A 19898-nucleotide genomic window follows, 5' to 3' on the forward strand; every position below is an offset into this window, starting at 1 on the left:
TACATATACTAGTAAACTATGAGAATATTCTGCTTTAAGACTCTTTTAATCACACATTATCGCCATCATCACCATTAAAATAAAGTCCATTACTCTTTAAAAGGAAGACTAGCGGCTTTCAATGATATTACAGCGTGACGTCTTTGAGTGTCAGCAGCAGAAAGGGGGTTGGGTTTGGTGTTTGGAATAAAGATCACTGATTGGCTAGAAATATTTTCAGATTTCAGCCAATAGGAGACTGGCACGTTTTCTTTATAAATCACCTCAACTCAACAGGCTACTACATTCTTTACGTTGTACCAGAAAGCAACTCCTAGTCGCAATGAGTGGAAGAGGTAAAACCGGGGGAAAGGCTCGCGCTAAGGCCAAGAGTCGCTCTTCCAGGGCGGGACTGCAGTTCCCAGTCGGCCGTGTTCACAGGCTTCTCCGCAAAGGCAACTATGCCCAGCGCGTCGGTGCCGGAGCTCCGGTGTATTTGGCCGCTGTGCTCGAGTATCTGACCGCTGAGATCCTGGAGTTGGCTGGAAACGCCGCTCGGGACAACAAGAAGACCCGCATCATCCCTCGACACCTGCAGCTGGCGGTGCGCAACGACGAGGAGTTGAACAAGCTTCTGGGTGGCGTGACCATCGCTCAGGGTGGTGTGTTGCCCAACATTCAGGCCGTGCTGCTGCCCAAGAAGACCGAAAAGCCCGCGAAGGGAAAGTAAATTGACGAAAGCTTCTCTTCAAACCAAAGGCTCTTTTAAGAGCCACCCAATATCTCCCCGAGAGAGTGCTTTCATTAATCCATTCGCTGTTTGTACTGGTATCAGATGAAAATTACAAACAATGAAATTAGTATCTGTAATGTGTACTAATATTACTTTAAAAAAAAAGAAATTTAAGTTGAAGATTTTTAATCTAAGTGACAAGCTATATTAGATTTATGTACAAATAGCACTGCGCGTTAACCTTTTTCTTCCCATTGTTCTATGTAAACGTGGCATTTCTTCTGTTAAAATATATATATGCGCTTTTCTATTTTTAATATTAGTTCAAAAAGGTAAACATTAAGGAATAATGAGTTAAGATGCACAAATTTAAGACTGATTTAATATATTTTGTAGCTTTGTATTATCCAAATAGAAACAAAAAAAAGACAGATGGAAAGGAGGCGGCGCACAGCCATTGGCCAACTGTCATGTAGAGACGCTATAGATCAACCAATCAAATGCCTTTGAAGATGAGCCGTCCAATGAGCACAGGACAGCCAATAGGCTTTAAATATCCGTTTCTTTCTGAGCCGAAAGCATTGATTTATTCATTTCATGTTTTAATTGTCAGAGCGCATTTTAAGTCCCATTGAAAGAACGGCAAGAACCAAGCTCATAAATACACCGGAGGAAAAGCCCAGAGGAAGCAGATAGCCTCTAAAGCCGTCCGTAAGAGCACACCCGCTACCGGTTGTCTTAAGAAGCCTCATGGCGGTTTCAGCTCATTTGACTGCTATAATTGGGATAACCGGCCCCGAAACATCAATCATACAAAATAACAATCATATCAGCAGAAGCATATTAAATGAGCTATATGCCAGTGGCGGCTCCTGCCAACCAGCTGAAGATTAAACCCCCACTCTTGTGGTTTCAACTAGGTCCGCTAGCTGACTATAAGGTCCTCTTCCCCTGTGTTAATGTTGTGAGGTGAAGAATAGAGTCCATAGTCATGTCTGGAAGAGGAAAAGGCGGTAAAGGACTCGGGAAAGGAGGCGCTAAGCGTCACCGAAAGGTTCTTCGTGATAATATCCAGGGAATCACTAAACCCGCTATTCGTCGTCTTGCTCGGCGTGGCGGCGTCAAGCGTATTTCTGGGCTGATCTATGAAGAGACGCGCGGTGTGTTGAAGGTGTTTCTGGAGAACGTCATTCGTGATGCTGTGACTTACACTGAACACGCCAAGAGAAAGACCGTCACCGCCATGGATGTTGTGTACGCGCTGAAGCGACAGGGACGCACTCTGTACGGGTTCGGCGGTTAACAGATTCACGAAGAAGAAATAGCCAACGGCTCTTTTAAGAGCCACCCACATTTACATAAAGAACAAGTTTTAGATGATGACATTTTATTGTTGTATTATATTAAATTTGCCTTAAACGTTGCCGTACATGTTTTCTTAAGCAAATACAAATAATTAACTTTATTTTTGCTCTTATTCCCACGATTGTGCCACGAAACTACATTTGCAAGAAGTTATGTGCGTTCGCGGTTATTGGCCATATTTCTTAATGTAACGTTAGTTCACTAATAATTGTTCTTACATTTGTGTATGCATGTCTTTCAAAGTACAGTTTATTCTTTACTGTAGTGGACCTTTTATATTTTAGTGAATTTCTAACAAAATACATGTTTTTCAGCCTGGATATCCTTTAAAGTCACATTCAGGGCTTTTCCACAGATACCAAATGTTTCGACGTTTCACCATGAGAATTAAAACTGACTGACATTAATTTAGCACTCTTATGGAAAATATTTTGTATTAAATAAACATCTCAAGAACATTTATGTGGGGTTTTGGGAGACAAAATGTATAGGCAAGGATATTGTATGTCAACATTGCTATGAGTGTAGAACACTTTTTTCATTACATGTTGCCCCAAAAATACATTCATATGCACATTAGATACATTGTGCTGAATGGGAAAGACATTTAGAGGCATAAGTGCCTTCATGAAGTAAAACGGTGTATCAATTCATAACATTATATCTTTCATAACATAGCTGAGAATCATCTTTACACAAAGTTTGGTTAAACAAATCCTGAACATCCCATAGTTTTTCTTATATGTGTAATTTCTTGTAATTTTATTTTTTTAAACAATTTCACTCCGAATAGCATATGAATAAACAAATATATTTTAAATCTGTTATAATTATAGTGAATTCATGGAGTTTACATTGAGTAATAATACATCGTGCTATTTCTGCTTCAAAATAAACGTTCAAATTATATTGAATCCTCAGCGTACCTGGTTAAAGATTTCTGAAATTATTTACAACCTTTTACTTATTCATTCCGAAAAAAATGCGGGAAAATGAAACAAAGGAATGGAGTCGATGTGGGGGATGGTTTATAGATGGGTGTGATTAATATTTTAAAGCTTCTGATTGGATCGCCTACAAGTCAGTGAATGTTTAACGTGGCCAATGAGATCATTCTATGGGTTGGTCCAGGAAGACTAAGAGTGTCGTTCTTCCTCTTTGAAATTAGCATAGAGCAGTGTATAAAACCCGCCTGTAGTGAGTCAGCGTTATTGTTCTGTGAGTTTCATCGAGTGAAGCATCATGCCTGAACCAGCGAAGTCCGCACCTAAGAAGGGCTCGAAGAAGGCCGTCACTAAACCCGCCGGCAAGGGCGGAAAGAAGCGCAGAAAGTCCAGGAAGGAGAGCTACGCGATCTACGTGTACAAAGTCCTGAAGCAGGTTCATCCCGACACCGGGATCTCCTCCAAGGCGATGGGAATCATGAACTCTTTCGTCAACGACATCTTCGAGCGCATCGCCGGTGAAGCGTCTCGTCTCGCTCACTACAACAAGCGCTCCACCATCACATCGAGAGAGATCCAGACCGCCGTGCGTCTGCTGCTGCCCGGAGAGCTGGCCAAACACGCCGTGTCTGAGGGCACAAAGGCTGTGACCAAATACACCAGCTCAAAGTAGAGCGAGCTCCGCTCAAAACAACACAAAGGCTCTTTTAAGAGCCACACATATTGTCTGCAATAAGAGCTTTGATCGTACATTGTATTCTAATACAAATGCTATTGTCTGTTCTTTGTTTAAGCATCAGGTTTAGCAGATGAAGTTACAAAACTGTTAGCTTTTTTGAAGATGAGATGAATTTATTCTAACAGATATTGCATATTGGCTTTCATCTGCAGCAAATGTTATTTTTAAATTCAGAACATTTTCAACATTTAGCTTTAAACGTTTTTCTTCTGCACAATCAGCTTTGTTTTTCAGTCGCAGAAACTCTTCCGAGACAGCAGTGATTCTGAAGATCAATCCGCTCCTGAAAATACTCTCAACACTATTGTTGATCCTGGACATGTAGTAGATGAAGATGATGTAAAACTTGTGCTCCAGTAGTGCTTGGATTTACAGACACGATCATGTCAACATTCACATCTTCCTTCATGAAACTAAAACCATAGATCAGATTTCCACGGAGTAATTCTAATGATTTCTTTATGAAGCTCATAATAAATTTTACTATGTAGTTTTACTCAATGCTTCTCTTTTAGTCTCTTAGTCAAGCCTATCAAAAAACAAATTCATTAACACAGTAATTTGATTGTATAGTCTGATCAGAGGCAAGTGTCTCAGTTTCAACTCTTTCTGAGTGTTTGAGTGTGTTATAAACTACTGTCAAATACAATTATTTTGTTTGTTCCTGAGTGTCTTTAAAGGGAAACTTGTCAAAGAATTTGAATGATGAAATGCTTTCAAATGATTCAATTGCAGACACTAAATACAGCCTATACAGCTTTATTATTCAATTATGACAAACATTGAGATATTTGTTTTTGAATCAGATGGAGGTTTACAAATGTGAAAAAGCAAGGAAAACACCTTTAATAAACTTATTAATTTCAACAGTTATTCATATATACAGAATAAAACTTATGTATGATTAATAATTACTCAAACAAGCGAACAAGAACAAGTAACACTCTCATTGTCAAGCTTTCACAATTGAAGAACAGATTAACAACACAAGGTTATGACAAATATAAAGCTTATGAGAAGAACAAACTACAATATTTTCAAACCATGTTAAAGGACAAATAAATGCTGACAGAACATTCAAACATGTGGAAAGAATTAACTCTTTAATTTCAGATTGAAGTTTCTCCCTTTGTTACGGCGTACTGACTTTGGTCTTCAGCAGATGAAACTGAAATACACAAAAACTATTGTTCAGTGAGGGAATGTGTGTGTGTGTGTGTGTGTGTATATATATATATATATATATATATATATACATATATATACATATATATATATATATATATATATATATATATATATATATATATATATATATATATATATATATGTATATAGAGAGAGAGAGAGAGAGAGAGAGAGAGAGAGAGTGAGTTGAAGTTTTACCTCTCGCTCTGTAACATTTGAAAAGCAGCACGACTGTCGCTAGCAGATCCGGAGAAGCTGCCAGAAGAAAACTGAGGATTTTGAAGACAGAAATCTGAGCTGAACGTGACACTGAAAAACAGAAACACAAGAACATTATTGAGCAACATTACAGAGCTCTGAAGGGCTTTCAGAAAGTTTCTTGAGGAACCCAAAGTTTGTGAGTGAATATAATGTTCAGCACGACACACAATGAGCACAATCAGATTCATTCTTTGCTGCTTTCAAACGAATTATTAATTTATGAAAAGTCAGATTTTGACAGGAAAGTCTCTATCGACCAGATAGTATCATAATGCTGTAGCTAAAACACTGTTGATTTTATTGAATTGTGGGATGTTGTTTATAAGGTGTTGATTTTACTATATTTCAGCATATTTTGCATGCGATTTGATAGTTGTAGCGACAATGAGTCTTCCATTAAAGGGTTAGTTCACCCAAAAATGAAAATGATGTCATTAATGACTCACCCTCATTTCGCTCCAAGCCCGTAAGACCTTCGTTCATCTTCAGAACACAGTTTAAGATATTTTAGATTTAGTCCGAGAGCTTTCTGTCCCTCCATTGAAAATGTATGAACGGTATACTGTCCTTGTCCAGAAAGGAAATAAAGACATCATCAAAGTAGTCCATGTGACATCAGTGGGTTAGTTAGAATGTTTTGAAGCATCGGAAATACATTTTGGTCCAAAAATAACCAAAACTACGACTTTATTCAGCATTGTATTGTCTTCCGGTTCTGTTGGGGATCCGCGTTCACGAGTCCGCAGTGACGCTGCTGACGTAAGACGCTGCTGACGTGTATCTGGTGCGTCCGTGTATTCGGGTTCAAATAAATATGGCTGGGCAAAAAAAATTCAAGTCTTCCTCTGTGTGGAAATCCTTAGACATGTTTGTGAAGATTGTTTTGTTTCCAGCGTGCGTCTCCCTCAGACTGTAAACGAAGCTCGGGCGCACCAGACACACGTCAGCAGCGTCTTACGTCAGCAGCGTCACTGAACGCGGATCCCCACAGAACCGGAAGACAATACAATGCTGAATAAAGTCGTAGTTTTTGTTATTTTTGGACCAAAATGTATTTCCGATGCTTCAAAACATTCTAACTAACCCACTGATGTCACATGGACTACTTTGATGATGTCTTTATTTCCTTTCTGGACAAGGACATTATACCGTTCATACATTTTCAATGGAGGGACAGAAAGCTCTCGGACTAAATCTAAAATACCTTAAACTGTGTTCCGAAGATGAATGGAGGTCTTACGGGCTTGGAGCAACATGAGGGTGAGTCATTAATGACATCATTTTCATTTTTGGGTGAACTAACCCTTTAAATTAGCTCAAATTATATATAGGGAATCTTAAGAATTAATCATGAATATGATTAATATATTGCATTTTACGGTTAAATTACCGAAGTTGAAAATAGAACGATTGTAAATATGAATGATCAATCACAACGAATTATAATTCCTCATTCATATATCAATGGTCCACTTCCAGATCGATTATATGAGATAACCTTTAATGGAATTAATTTAGCTATCGAACTGTTTGTCCAGCAAACGGCAGTAAGATTAACTTATCAACTTCTCAACAAAGTTATCCCTTCTTATAAACTCCAAGAAATATCAATTTTCTGGCCGTGAACATTAATTTTCCTGTGTTTATAAAATTTGACTACTCAACATAGTCAATAACAAAAGCTTTTGTAGCTAAAGGATCGAACATTTCATTGACTTTGTAAAAATGAGCATTTTAGACAGAAGAAATCAAGAATATAATGGTTTTAATAAATGCAAAACTAATAATATATCTAACTACAGTTCACACATAATATATATGTATATACAACCGGAACAGACAGAACGGAAAACATTACAAACACGAATTTACAATAGGATGACAGAGGGAGAGAAAACGAGAGAGAGAGAAAACGAGAGAGAGAGAGACATGAACTAAAGGTCAGGAAGAGAGAGAGAGAGAGAGAGAGAGAGAGAGAGAGAGAGAGAGAGAGAGAGAGAGAGAGAGAGAGAGAGATCACCGAGATGATCTCTCAGCATGGCAAAAATCACAGACAATGTAACCTTAAGAGAGACAACAAGAAATCACAGGTCATAACCAATACTTGGTTCTCTTTGTGTTGCTGAGGAACGCAGTCGTGTGCGTGGGTCCTTTTTCGGAGCGGACGTGTTCTTTTGTGTCTTTTCCGGGCAAGCAGACTCGCGGGAAGTTTAAACTTTAAAGGTTCAACGGCTTGAATACCAAAGAAATTATTCAGAGTTCATCTCCCTCGTAGAGGGAGAGGCGAATATGAAAATAACACTTAGTAAAGAAAAGAAAAGAAAGATCGGGAGTGACGCGGAGGTGCGCGTCCGAGACGGTGGCCGAAGCCTGTCCGAAGCTGGTGTTTCCCGAATTTTGACCGAAGAGAAGAAAGAAGAGAAACGGGCGAGTTCCTCTTTTGAGGGAATCCCATCCCCGCCCCTTTTTGTGGGGAGGGCAAATCATCTTGGGGCATTTTGAACGGGAGAAGTTCTTCTTTGTTTCGTCAGGAGTACTTATTTGCATAGGTTATGATGGTATAAAATTTCGTCATTTCTAACTGGACAGGCTGTACACATAGAATAATCAATTTTACTGTAATTTTCCATGTATGACTGTTCAGTCAAAGCACGACGATCATTAGGCTACCAAACATGAAATATGGAAGTAGAAGAAAACCAAAGTTACATTCATATGCAGAATTACAAGCATTTTAAAGTTTGATTAACACACAATACAATTGTCAGTAGTTCCCGTGTGGCATGTGAAGACATCGACGCACAAAAGGAATATATTTAAAAATATTTACAGGCACTTTTTCTCTGAAAAGTGCCATATGGCTGCTGGTTGCGTGTTAATGAATGCTCGTGTGTGTATAAGTTCATCCCGTGGTTGGCGGGGGGTGAACTTTTGCTCAAGTTTTGCTCATCGCCTGCGGGGGATTGTTCCGTGTGTGCGTATTTTGTGAATTTGATGAGTTTAACACCAGAAAAGAGGTTGACTATCTGGCTACACAATGTCTTCAATCTTCAGGAGAGGGACCCTGGGGAGTTTACACACGGGATATAGTTAGAGCGGCGCCTTTTGGTCACATGTCGGTAAAACCGGACACTGCTTTGTGTATTCATTAGTAATTTAATCAAATGGCAGCCACCCATTTGCTGGTGTCCCGATCAGAGAACAGTGGAGCTATGTTTGTAGATTAGATTTTCAGTAATTGAATCAAATAGCCGTCCTGACCATCTGCTGGTTTTACATAGTTCTAATTTTATTTATGTGAAACCATAAACACAGTTCTGTCATGAACTCTCTGAGTGTTTGTCATGGTAATGTCTATGACAATGTGGATTTGTTTGGTCTTGAAGGAATAGATCTTCTACGCTGCTGTGAGCAAGTAAGACATGCTTCTGCTGTACTAAATACACAAATTACCCATAGCAGATCTATACAGTTGGAGCTGGGGAAGGTGGAGGGTTTCTGAAAGCGTGCGAGCTCATTGGCTACTGATACAGCAGGAACCAATCCGCTCTGCCCTATAGAGAATAATGTGATTGCAAGCAGACTGACTAAGTTAAAGACCTCTCAGTCAGCGCCATCTAGAGTTTCATGACAGAACTTTGTATTTGTCAATAACTGATTGTGCTCCAGCAGAATTAAGAGCCAGAGACTTGAATATATTAATAGTGTGGCGTATCTCATCAGATGCTCATGAATAAAATAACCTCTCACTGAGATCCAGCTGTGGAGAGACTGTCCTCTCTCTGTTTTACAGTAGTAGAAACCCTCATGTGACTTTGAGAAAGTAGTGATGCTCATCTCTCCTGTCGTCTGATTCTGGATCAGTGATCCGTCTTTATAGAAATCATCGCTGAGGATCGAGGAGTTTGTAGATCGATGTAAACAGTGTAGAGTCAGAGTCTCTCCCTCAATCACAGGATCAACAGAACTCTTCAGAATCACCTCACCGTCTACAAACACAAGATATGTGTGTTTAATACTGTAAATGGAAGAATATAGTGAAACAATACATAATCAAAATATTGATATGATGATTTGAATTTGTACTTTTTACTTCCTGAGCTTTTTATATTAGTCCTGTGTAGTCTTACCTGATCTCATGAGAAAAAATATGTTGATTATAAACATTATTATGTTGTAAGAGTGATTGGACTCACCATGTACAGTGATGTTTCGAGGACGACGTTTCTCTCCAGATTCAGACTCACACAAGTACACTCCAGTGTCAGATGTGCTGAGAGAGTCCATTACACATCGAAATCCTGTTTGTTTTGAACAAGTTTGTGTGTCTTTGTCTGTGTATCTTCTCACCTTCCATCCAGCAGAGTTACTCTGATCCTCACAGCTCAGAGAGAGAGAGTCAGATGAGAAGTGTTGACTTCTGCTGGGATTGATGACCAGAGACACTGACACTGGGGCAGTCATGGCCTAATGGTAACAGAGTCGGACTGGTGACCCAAAGGTTGCTGGTTCGATTCCAGTACCGGCAGGAATATGACTGAGGTGTCCTTGAGCAAGGCACCTAACCCCCAATCGCTCCCCGGGCGCCACTCAAGGCTGCCCGCTGCTCCGGGTGTGTGTATCCACGTTTGCTGTGTGTGTGTTCACTGCTCACTACTCTGCTCCTAATGTGTGTGCACTTACTTGGATGGGTTAAATGCAGAGGTCAAATTCCAAGTATGGGTTACCATACTTGGCCATCACGTGTCACTTTCACTTTCAACACCTGAAAAGGGGAAAATCTCAATCAGAACTGACAGCACAGAGACTTCAGTGAAACACAGATCCGGATGAGCACAAGCATAAACCCTCACCAGTGATCCACAGTGTGTGTGAGCTGCTGTTGTGTGTGTAATAGGCTGGTCATCCTCTCTCGGCTCTGCACGTATAAACTCCTGTGTGCTGTAGAGCAGCAGGACTGAGAGTGTAAGATCCTCCAGCTCCGCTGCTGCGTTGGTCTGACATATGATCATGATCTCTGAACCAGCTGAACGTCCAGGCGGTAGAGGAGCCTGAAACCTCACAGATCAGAGTCACTGATTCTCCTTCAGTCAGCCACGGGAGTGGAGACACTCAAACTGATGCCTGAGCTTCATCTGAACAAAACATCATGAGTTACAGAGCCGTAGAGAAACTGATGGAGAAGCTGATCACAACAAACACAAACTCACCTGATGCAGTCAGTGTAACAGCATCACTGATATTTGATTTCTGTGAGTCTGATCTCTCTCCTCTACACCTGTATTTACTGCTGTGAAAGGATTTAACATTAGTGATGTTCAACTCTTGTATTGAGCACAGACTGACAGCATTTATGTGTGTCTGTTTATCAGCTCCACTGGTGCAGCAGTCTTGTTCTGTACATCGATAGGAAGAGTTTCTATCCCAGTTGTTGGTTGCCTCTATTTCCCATCTGTATGTCCACTCAGTGTCTCCTCCCCACTTTATATCACATCTGAGAGTGACTGTTTCTCCTCTAAATACTCGTTCATCAGGTCGTACCGTCAGTGCAGCTTTAGGACTCACTGTACACAGATTATTGCATTTATAGTTTCAGAAGTTGTGTAGATATTGTCTCTGATCTGTATTTGTTGCATCACACACATACAGTCTCTCAAATCATTCAGTATTTGTCTGCAACAGTTCATACAGAAGCGAAAACGAGCTGAAATATGGATTTTATATTAGCATTATAGATCTGACTACATCAACAATGTTTATATATACATGTATTAGTAAAAAAAAAAAGAAATAAAATGTTGATATTCATATCCAGTCTGCATGTATGTTCTTTTGCATTCAAATATATAACATAAATGTGGATTATACAATATTTACATCATTATTTAAAAGTGTTTGAAATCTTGTAGATTCTGTATAAACTCACTTTATTAGTAAAGGTAATGACTAGTAAACCTGTCCTTTGTGTTTGATGAGTAATTTCTTTCAACATCTGGAGTTTATTTTCCTCTGTCATATTCAGTAAAATAATCCTGTGTGTCCTCTGTGAAATAACTGGACAGTCTGAACTTTTCTAAGCTTTAATGTATTTTTCTGGTCACGTATAAAGTGCAGTTTTGACAGCGACAGCCGTATTGTTTAGCGGGGGCGAGTCTCTGTGAATCATTCTGTGTAATTCGTTTTTTTCCTGTTTTCATAACATTAGTGATCAGAGATGTCTGGCAACTGTCAATAAATATTGGAGAGGTTGAAGGTTTTGTTTCTATAAACAGTGTTTGTCTCTGAACAGTAATGTTGGGTTCTGCTCAGAACTAGTGTAACAGTTAAATGTCACTGATGGTGATGTTCTACTACCCACCATTAGGGGACACTATTGTTCATTTATGCTGAGTTTGTTGTTAAGCGCTAGTACATGAGCTTTGAATGAGAGATATTTTTCTAGCCAAACACCAAGATATTTAAAATTTTCAGTTTGCTCTAGAGTGGAAGAATCCAGAAAATGCAGATTCAGATTATTCCTATCTTTCTTCTGAAAAATAATACAATAAGATTTTGATTTATTCAGCAGGAGTCTATTAAATGACAGCCACTGCTGTACAGAATCAAAATCATGTTGTAAGGAATAATTTATATCAGGTATATTCAATTTAGAGCAATATATAATTGTATCATCTGCATAAAGATGAATGTTACATCCTGAACAGCAGAGTGGCAAGTCATTAATACAAATGGAGAATAACAAAGGCCCAAGCGAAGAACCCTGGGGTATGCCTTTATCTACACCTGTAAATTTCTACTGACTGCCCCTGAAGGACACACACTGGCGGCGGTGATGGAAATATGAGTTAAACCACAGAAGAGATGAACGGGAAAGGCCAACTGAATATAATTTATCCAGGAGCAGATAGTGATCAACTAAATCAAATGCTTTTGTAAGATCTAGGAAGATGGCACCAGTACATATATTGTTATCAAAACTAGTAAAAATATCATTTGTAAATTTCAAAAGAGCAGTGTTAGTTGAGAAGTGTTTCCTAAAACCTGACTGGCATTGAGAAAGTAAATTGTTATCAGAAAGATAGTTAGATAATTGATCGAAGAGAATTTTCTCAAAAATTTTCACAATACTATTAATTATTGAGATAGGTCTATAATTGTTCATCTTTTGGGTGTTCCCTCCTTTATACAATGGAATGACTTTGGTACATTTCCATGCCAAAGGCACTTCATGTGTTAAAAATGACAAATTAAAGAGCTCAGCCAATGGAGAGGATAGGACACGTGAAGAAAGTTTAATAAACGTACCCTCAATGCCATCAGGGCCAGGTCCACTGCTAGGATAGCTTGCTGATGGCCAACTGGACATCAGCTGAGCTAGCCTGACGAAATGTGAAAGAACTAACGCAGGGCTGATAATTAATAGTCAGCTCTGGGTGAAAGAGCGTTGACTGTACCTGCGGTGTTTGGGAAAAATGCAAACTAAATTCATTTGAGATCACTGCTGGATCATTTACAGTTTCATTAATAATTGTCATATTACTCCTGGTATTGTTAGATTTGTCAAGTAAGGTATTATTTTTTTTCCAAAATTGTTTAGCATTATTGAAATCATTTGACAAACTATTTCTATAGTAATTGGCTTTAGCATTTCTTGTTTAAGTGGTGCACGTATTTCGTAGCCTTTGGAAATCGAAAACCATAAGTCAGATTCTGCGCTTGGAGGTCTTGATTTGCTGTTTTAGCAATTTAAGCAGGGAGAGCTATGAGCAACTATGCCTCTACTCCGCCATCTTGGAATACAAAAGAGAAGAACTCTTTCACATACTAAATACTGTAGTACAAGAAGGACAGATCTGTTTGGTGAGAGCATGGCTTCCCTCTGGTAATCTTACATTTATTGATGTCCTGAGTGGGAAACGTATTGTTTTATGCTCTATCAAAAAGGACTCCTTTTACCCTCTTTAGTTGTACCAATGGTGCATTTGCTACTGCATGGTACATGTTGGGAATAGAAAGGACTAATTTATCTGCATTATATCTCATATCTCATTGCCTTGGGTCGTCCTGGCGGGATATTAATCGAGGATAAGAACTGTTTTCTGCTTGAGTATGGAGTTGCTGTGTGGATATTGAGTTTGTTCTGGACTGTTATCAAGGTTGAAGAACTATGTACATCTAGAGCTTCTTCTTCCACCGATGGACTGTGGCATAGAAGTATCACCACATTCATTACATCAGACATTACACGCTCCTATCATGACTATTTTTTTTTTTTTGTATTTATATATATGTTTTTGAGTAATTTGGATTATTGGTTTATCGTATCCCAGCCAGCACAGCCATGTGGGGCCCACATGGGTTTGACCTGGGCTATCTAACTGGGACCCAGCCAGTTTTGTCCACGGTTTCCATGTAGGCCCCACATGGGTTTGCCCAGATGAAATGAACACTGCTCAGTGAGCACACTACAGGCTGTTAAATGTAACACTGATCAGTGTTGGAGTTAATGAGATAATTAATTGATTGAATAATGATTGAGCATTATTGATGAACAGCTGTTGTTAACAAGGAGAATCATTGAAGAAAAGAGAAACACAAGAACTACTTCCAGCCACAGCCTTAGATTAAATCAACTGAAGATAAAATACACAAAATCTCTCAAGATCTGATTAAACAACTCCACAAACAGCATTACCAGCTTCACTTATTACTAACCAGGTTTACTTTATTTCTGCTAAACGGCTACAGAAGTTCTTATTGAAAATTAACAGAGGTTAAGATGTTGATTATTTATTGAAAATAATAGTTTGGTTTGGTGTCACCATTATGGTGATCAGTGTTTGGTTTAGTTGGGCTCTTGACTTTTTAACATTAGCTGTTCTCTGCTCAGTTGTATCTGATTGTTATGTTGAGAACAGCAAGAGAAAATGCAATCAGATGCTATAAACTGATTGATGATTAGAATATAATCATAATGCATCTTGCACTATTATTGTTTGTGAGTTTTATATGGGTGAAATGTTATTCATTTTGTTCTATTGCTGTGATTCTACAGCAGGAGATCCAGCACATTTTTATCAGAACATCAAATGATCAAGCAAACATTGATCAACATAATGGTGACATCAAACCAAACTATTATTTTCAATAAATAATCAACATCTTAACCTCTGTTCATTTTCAATAAGAACTTCTGTAGACGTCTAGCAGAAATAAAGTAAACCTGGTTAGTAATAAGTGAAGCTGGTAATGCTGTTTGTGGAGTTGTTTAATCAGATCTTGAGAGATTTCATGTATTTTATCTTCAGTTGATTTCATCTAAGGCTGTGGCTGGAAGTAGTTCTTGTGTTTCTCTTTTCAGTGATTCTGCTTGTTAACAGCAGGTGTTCATCAATAATGCTCAATCATTATTCAATCAATTACTTATCTAATTAACTCCAACACTGATCTGTGTTACATTTAACAGCCTGTAGTGTGCTCACTGAGCAGTGTTCATTTCATCTGGGCAAACCCATGTGGGGCCTACATGGAAACCGTGGACAAAACTGTCTGGGTCCCAGTTAGATAGCCCAGGTCAAACCCATGTGGACCCCACATGGCTGTGTTGGCTGGGCTGGCAAGACCTTTGGTCAATGGAAGAGAGTAGGATCAGTTTCCTTATCAGGTCGACATATGATGTTCTCCCATCACCACAGAACCTAAACCTCTGGGTAGGAGAGGATCCCTCTTGTCCTTTGTGTTCATCACCTGCCAAATTAAGGCACATTTTGACAGGATGTAAGGTGGCTCTTAGCCAGGATCGGTTTATTTGGCTCCATGATCAAGTACTCCGATGTTTGGCTTTAGCATTGGAAGACAAGCGTAACATGACCAATAAGTTGCCACCTGTTCTAGCAAAACATTACACACAGAAGACAATATTCCTCCGCCCAGGCGAGCAACCACCAAGAAAAGGTGTTAAAACCAATTCTCCGGGTCTATCCAGTGGAAGTGGGTTGTCAAGGATTTGTGGCACACTCCACAACCCGGTTCGTCAGAGACGTCGGATTCAGTGGCCAAGAGTTGCGTCGCACAGTAAGGAACTTATCTGAAGCAGCAGAGAGGAGCAGCAACTGGCTGTGGTTGAGACGGAAAGAGTCTGGCTGGCTGTGTACAGGCCGCCATGCTGCGGTTTTGAAAAATTCTTGAAAATTTGATGAGTCTATTTATATAGTTTGCATAGTAATTACAGTTATTGCGTTCATGTGTATTTTGCGTGAATGAGGATTGGTGTTTGGACAGATATTGTGTTTTGCGGTAGTATGCCATACGGAACCGTTGCCACTGACCACTTTAACGTCCGCAGTGGGGCTCGACAGCCTTAGTCAAACGGGTTGGCGCATATGGTCGGGTTGTGGAGAGGTTGTGAGAGATTGTGGTTAGGTCAAAGGAGCAGCCTCAGCAGCAGGAAGGATGTAGAGGTCAGTAAGCTGGGCTGAGTTGAGTGGGGGATGGAGGGGGGTGACTCTGGGACGCCAGAGTCACTGTCGAGCCCTCTTGAGGTGTCGTGGGCTAGTCGACGAAACACTGAGGACGGAAGGTGCCCACTTGAAGACCCTAGAGATCTCCCCTACTCAGCTCAAACCAGACGGTTGTCATGAGGGGACCGCACTGTGGTTGCAGCCGTTGTGTGTGCAAATACACTGCAGCTATTAACACCAGACAGAATGAGATTCACATCACCATTTGGAAAGAAGCGTAAATGGATGGAGAAGCATAGGTTACTGTAAAGCTACGTCTTAGTTGGTGCTTATCTTGGCGAAAGCCAAGTATAAATCAGCATGAAGTTTTAACATCTTCTCTCGTGTAATGGAAATCTTGTATGTTATTTTATTTGTTTACCTGCCCAGGGACAGCAGATGCAAATTAGCTTTTAGCTAACTCTGGTGCAATTACTTTTAATTGTGCATTGTCCCTGTAAAAATAAACAAAGTAAAGTTGATGCATCAAGAAGGTGTAATTGTTCAAATAACATATTGTTTCATTTTAAAATATAAAGAAATTGTAACCCTAAAGTGTTTTTCAAGTGTAATATTTCTGTAAAGGCTAGGGATAGAAAAAGTGACTTTTCCATAATGTACGTACATGTTTACATATTTATACCAGTAAACTTTTAATCACACATTATTACCATCATCGGCATTAAAATAAAGCCCATTACCTTTTAAAAGGAAGCCTAGTGGCATTTAATGATATTACAGCGTGACGTGTTTGAGTATCAGTAGTAGAAAGGGGGTTGGGTTTAGTGTTTGGAGGGTAGATCACTGATTGGCTGGTAATGTTTTCAGATTTCAGCCAATAGGAGACTGCCACGGCTTCTTTATAAGTCACCACACAACTGGCAACTGAGATATTTCTACCGTTCTCCGTAGTTGAAAGTAAAGCTTAAGGAATAATGAGTGGAAGAGGTAAAACCGGGGGAAAGGCTCGCGCTAAGGCCAAGACTCGCTCCTCCAGGGCGGGACTGCAGTTCCCCGTCGGCCGTGTTCACAGGCTTCTCCGCAAAGGCAACTATGCCCAGCGCGTCGGTGCCGGAGCTCCGGTGTATTTGGCCGCTGTGCTCGAGTATCTGACCGCTGAGATCCTGGAATTGGCTGGAAACGCCGCTCGGGACAACAAGAAGACCCGTATCATCCCTCGACACCTGCAGTTGGCGGTGCGCAACGACGAGGAGTTGAACAAGCTTCTGGGTGGCGTGACCATCGCTCAGGGTGGTGTGTTGCCCAACATTCAGGCCGTGCTGCTGCCCAAGAAGACCGAGAAGCCCGCAAAGGGCAAGTAAACTGACGGAAGCTTCTCTTCAAACCAAAGGCTCTTTTAAGAGCCACACAATTTCTCCCCGAGAGAGTGGTTTCATTAATCCTATTACTATTAAAGTTCTGCCTAGCATAAATATAACATTAGTTTTCTTTCTACTCTACGGTTTTAATATTAACGTTATAAATTAATACATATAGTTTTCTGAGCTTTTTAAAACGAAGTAACACGCTGCATTAAAATTATGTATAAATGCCACTACACGGTTATTTTCCCCTTATTGTACTATGAATAAACTGCTTTGGCATTGTTAAAAATATTTCGATGTTAAAAATACTACATCGAACTACATTAAGGAACAATTACCTGGTTCTGGTGCACAAATATAAGACTGGTTTGATCTGTTTTCTGGCTTCGTGTATCCAAATAATAGGAGACTGAGCTGAAAATCAAAAGGCGCGCAGCCATTGGCCAACTTTCAAACCCCGAATAATGCTTTATATATAAATATATATATTATTAAATCTAAAAGGCAATTAATGATGGTTTACGTGTTTTTAGTGTTATGCTACGACACGTATTATATTATTTTGTTTATGGAGTTATTATTATTATTATAGTTTATATATATTTAGTTATTTTTATTTGATATATTATGCAGTTATCAATATTCCTTGAATCCTATTAATTTCCACTATCGAGCATGAAAAGACCGATCTCTATTTGATGACTTGTGACGTTTACTAGAACCGCCCATGAATGTGGTTTCAACTAGGTCCGCTAGCTGACTATAAACTCCTCTTCCCCAGAGAGTCTTCAATATTCTGCAGTTGAAGAAGAGAATCTACACTCATCATGTCTGGAAGAGGAAAAGGCGGTAAAGGACTCGGGAAAGGAGGCGCTAAGCGTCACCGAAAGGTTCTTCGTGATAATATCCAGGGAATCACTAAACCCGCTATTCGTCGTCTTGCTCGACGTGGCGGCGTCAAGCGTATTTCTGGGCTGATCTATGAAGAGACGCGCGGTGTGTTGAAGGTGTTTCTGGAGAACGTCATTCGTGATGCTGTGACTTACACTGAACACGCCAAGAGAAAGACCGTCACCGCCATGGATGTTGTGTACGCGCTGAAGCGACAGGGACGCACCCTGTACGGGTTCGGCGGTTAACCGATTCACGAAAAAGAAAAAACAAAACCAACGGCTCTTTTAAGAGCCACCCACAATTACACATAAAGAACAAGTTTTAGATGATGAAATTTTATTGTTGTATTATATTAAATTTGCCTTAAACGTGGCCGTACACGTTTTCTTATGCGATACATGTAACAATTTATTTTTGCTCTTATTCCCACGCTTGTGCTTTGCAGTTAAAACTACATTTTCAAGAAGTTATGTGCGTTCGCGGTTATTGTGCAGCATTTTTTAATGTAGTTCACTAATTATTGTTCTTACATTTGTATATGCATGTCTTTCAAAGTACAGTTTATTCTTTACTGTAGTGGACCTTTTATATTTTAGTGAATTTCTAACACAATACATGTTTTTCAGCCTGGATATCCTTTAAAGTCACATTCAGGGCTTTTCCACAGATACCAAATGTTTCGACGTTTCACCATGAGAACAACTTCTGCTTGGTCTTTAAAACTGACTGACATTCATTTAGCACTCTTATGGAAATTGATCATATTTTGTATTAAATAAACATCTCAGGAAAAATTATATGGGGTTTTGGGAGACAAAATGTATAGGCAAGGATATTATATATCGATATTCCTGTGAATATTGTTATGAGTGTACAACACTTTTTTTCATTGCATGTTGCCCCACAAATACAGTAATATGCAAATTAGATACATTGTGCTGAATGGGAAAGGCATTTACAGGCATAAGTGCCTTCATGAAGTAAAATGGTGTATCAATTCATAACATTATATCTTTCATAACATAGCTGAGAATCATCTTTACACAAAGTTTGGTTAAACAAATCCTGAAACATCCACCATTTTTCCCATATGTGTAATTTTTTAAACCATTTCACTCCGCATAGCATATGAATAAACAAATATATTTTAAATCTGTTATAATTATAGTGAATTCATGGAGTTTACATTGAGTAATAATACATTGTGCTATTTCTGCTTCAAAATAAACGTTCAAATTATATTGAATCCTCAGCGTACCTGGTTAAAGATTTCTGAAATTATGTACCACATTTTACTTATTCATTCCGAAAAAAATGCGGGAAAATGAAACAAAGGAATGGAGTCGATGTGGGGGATGGTTTATAGGTGGGTGTGATTAATATTTTAAAGCTTCTGATTGGATCGCCTACAAGGCAGTGAATGTTTAACGTGGCCAATGAGATCATTCTATGGGCTGGTCCAGGAAGACTAAGAGTGTCGTTCTTCCTCTTTGAAATTAGCATAGAGCAGTGTATAAAACCGCCTGTAGTGAGTCAGTGTTATTATTCTTTGAATTTCATCGAGTGAAGCATCATGCCTGAACCAGCGAAGTCCGCACCCAAGAAGGGCTCGAAGAAGGCCGTCACTAAACCCGCCGGCAAGGGCGGAAAGAAGCGCAGAAAGTCCAGGAAGGAGAGCTACGCGATCTACGTCTACAAAGTCCTGAAGCAGGTTCATCCCGACACCGGGATCTCCTCCAAGGCGATGGGAATCATGAACTCTTTCGTCAACGACATCTTCGAGCGCATCGCCGGTGAAGCGTCTCGTCTCGCTCACTACAACAAGCGCTCCACCATCACATCGAGAGAGATCCAGACCGCCGTGCGTCTGCTGCTGCCCGGAGAGCTGGCCAAACACGCCGTGTCTGAGGGCACAAAGGCTGTGACCAAATACACCAGCTCAAAGTAGAGTGAGCTCCGCTCAAAACAACA

At 39.7% G+C, this 19898-nt stretch overlaps 6 protein-coding genes and 1 pseudogene across 7 annotated transcripts; 6 read left to right on the plus strand and 1 right to left on the minus strand.

Annotated features, from left to right (window-relative positions):
- Positions 1-195: 195 nt before the first annotated feature.
- On the plus strand, positions 196-2991 carry LOC143736479 (histone H2A-like). Its single transcript, XM_077227184.1, has one exon. It carries the CDS (start codon positions 323-325, stop codon positions 707-709), a length of 387 nt encoding a protein of 128 aa, XP_077083299.1. The 5' UTR covers positions 196-322; the 3' UTR covers positions 710-2991.
- LOC143736494 (histone H4) lies at positions 1704-2034 on the plus strand. The gene has a single exon (XM_077227201.1). It carries the CDS (start codon positions 1704-1706, stop codon positions 2013-2015), a length of 312 nt encoding a protein of 103 aa, XP_077083316.1. The 3' UTR covers positions 2016-2034.
- LOC143736489 (histone H2B-like) lies at positions 2078-4842 on the plus strand. The gene has a single exon (XM_077227195.1). It carries the CDS (start codon positions 3320-3322, stop codon positions 3692-3694), a length of 375 nt encoding a protein of 124 aa, XP_077083310.1. The 5' UTR covers positions 2078-3319; the 3' UTR covers positions 3695-4842.
- On the minus strand, positions 4725-15373 carry LOC143736437 (Fc receptor-like protein 5; annotated as a pseudogene). Its single transcript, XR_013203446.1, has 8 exons — positions 15364-15373; positions 10648-10773; positions 10420-10560; positions 10057-10344; positions 9406-9654; positions 8953-9198; positions 5147-5257; positions 4725-4928 (listed from the first exon to the last, which is right to left on the minus strand). The product of XR_013203446.1 is annotated as an Fc receptor-like protein 5 (transcript).
- Positions 15374-16505: 1132 nt separating this feature from the next.
- On the plus strand, positions 16506-17080 carry LOC143736485 (histone H2A-like). Its single transcript, XM_077227190.1, has one exon. It carries the CDS (start codon positions 16644-16646, stop codon positions 17028-17030), a length of 387 nt encoding a protein of 128 aa, XP_077083305.1. The 5' UTR covers positions 16506-16643; the 3' UTR covers positions 17031-17080.
- Positions 17081-17837: 757 nt separating this feature from the next.
- LOC143736491 (histone H4) lies at positions 17838-19173 on the plus strand. The gene has a single exon (XM_077227197.1). The coding sequence runs from the start codon at positions 17861-17863 to the stop codon at positions 18170-18172; it is 312 nt and encodes a 103-aa protein (XP_077083312.1). The 5' UTR covers positions 17838-17860; the 3' UTR covers positions 18173-19173.
- Positions 19174-19447: 274 nt separating this feature from the next.
- LOC143736488 (histone H2B-like) lies at positions 19448-19898 on the plus strand. The gene has a single exon (XM_077227194.1). It carries the CDS (start codon positions 19501-19503, stop codon positions 19873-19875), a length of 375 nt encoding a protein of 124 aa, XP_077083309.1. The 5' UTR covers positions 19448-19500; the 3' UTR covers positions 19876-19898.

This window comes from Siphateles boraxobius, unplaced genomic scaffold (genome assembly GCF_051911475.1).
Source record: "Siphateles boraxobius isolate OS27281-9 unplaced genomic scaffold, OSU_SipBor_1 130, whole genome shotgun sequence".
In the NCBI taxonomy this organism is placed as follows: domain Eukaryota; kingdom Metazoa; phylum Chordata; class Actinopteri; order Cypriniformes; family Leuciscidae; genus Siphateles; species Siphateles boraxobius.

What these genes read in the sequence shown, in the direction of transcription:
- LOC143736479 (XM_077227184.1), top strand. Translation starts at nt 323, where the DNA reads ATGAGTGGAAGAGGTAAAACCGGGGGAAAGGCTCGCGCTAAGGCCAAG.
- LOC143736494 (XM_077227201.1), top strand. Translation starts at nt 1,704, where the DNA reads ATGTCTGGAAGAGGAAAAGGCGGTAAAGGACTCGGGAAAGGAGGCGCT.
- LOC143736489 (XM_077227195.1), top strand. Translation starts at nt 3,320, where the DNA reads ATGCCTGAACCAGCGAAGTCCGCACCTAAGAAGGGCTCGAAGAAGGCC.
- LOC143736485 (XM_077227190.1), top strand. Translation starts at nt 16,644, where the DNA reads ATGAGTGGAAGAGGTAAAACCGGGGGAAAGGCTCGCGCTAAGGCCAAG.
- LOC143736491 (XM_077227197.1), top strand. Translation starts at nt 17,861, where the DNA reads ATGTCTGGAAGAGGAAAAGGCGGTAAAGGACTCGGGAAAGGAGGCGCT.
- LOC143736488 (XM_077227194.1), top strand. Translation starts at nt 19,501, where the DNA reads ATGCCTGAACCAGCGAAGTCCGCACCCAAGAAGGGCTCGAAGAAGGCC.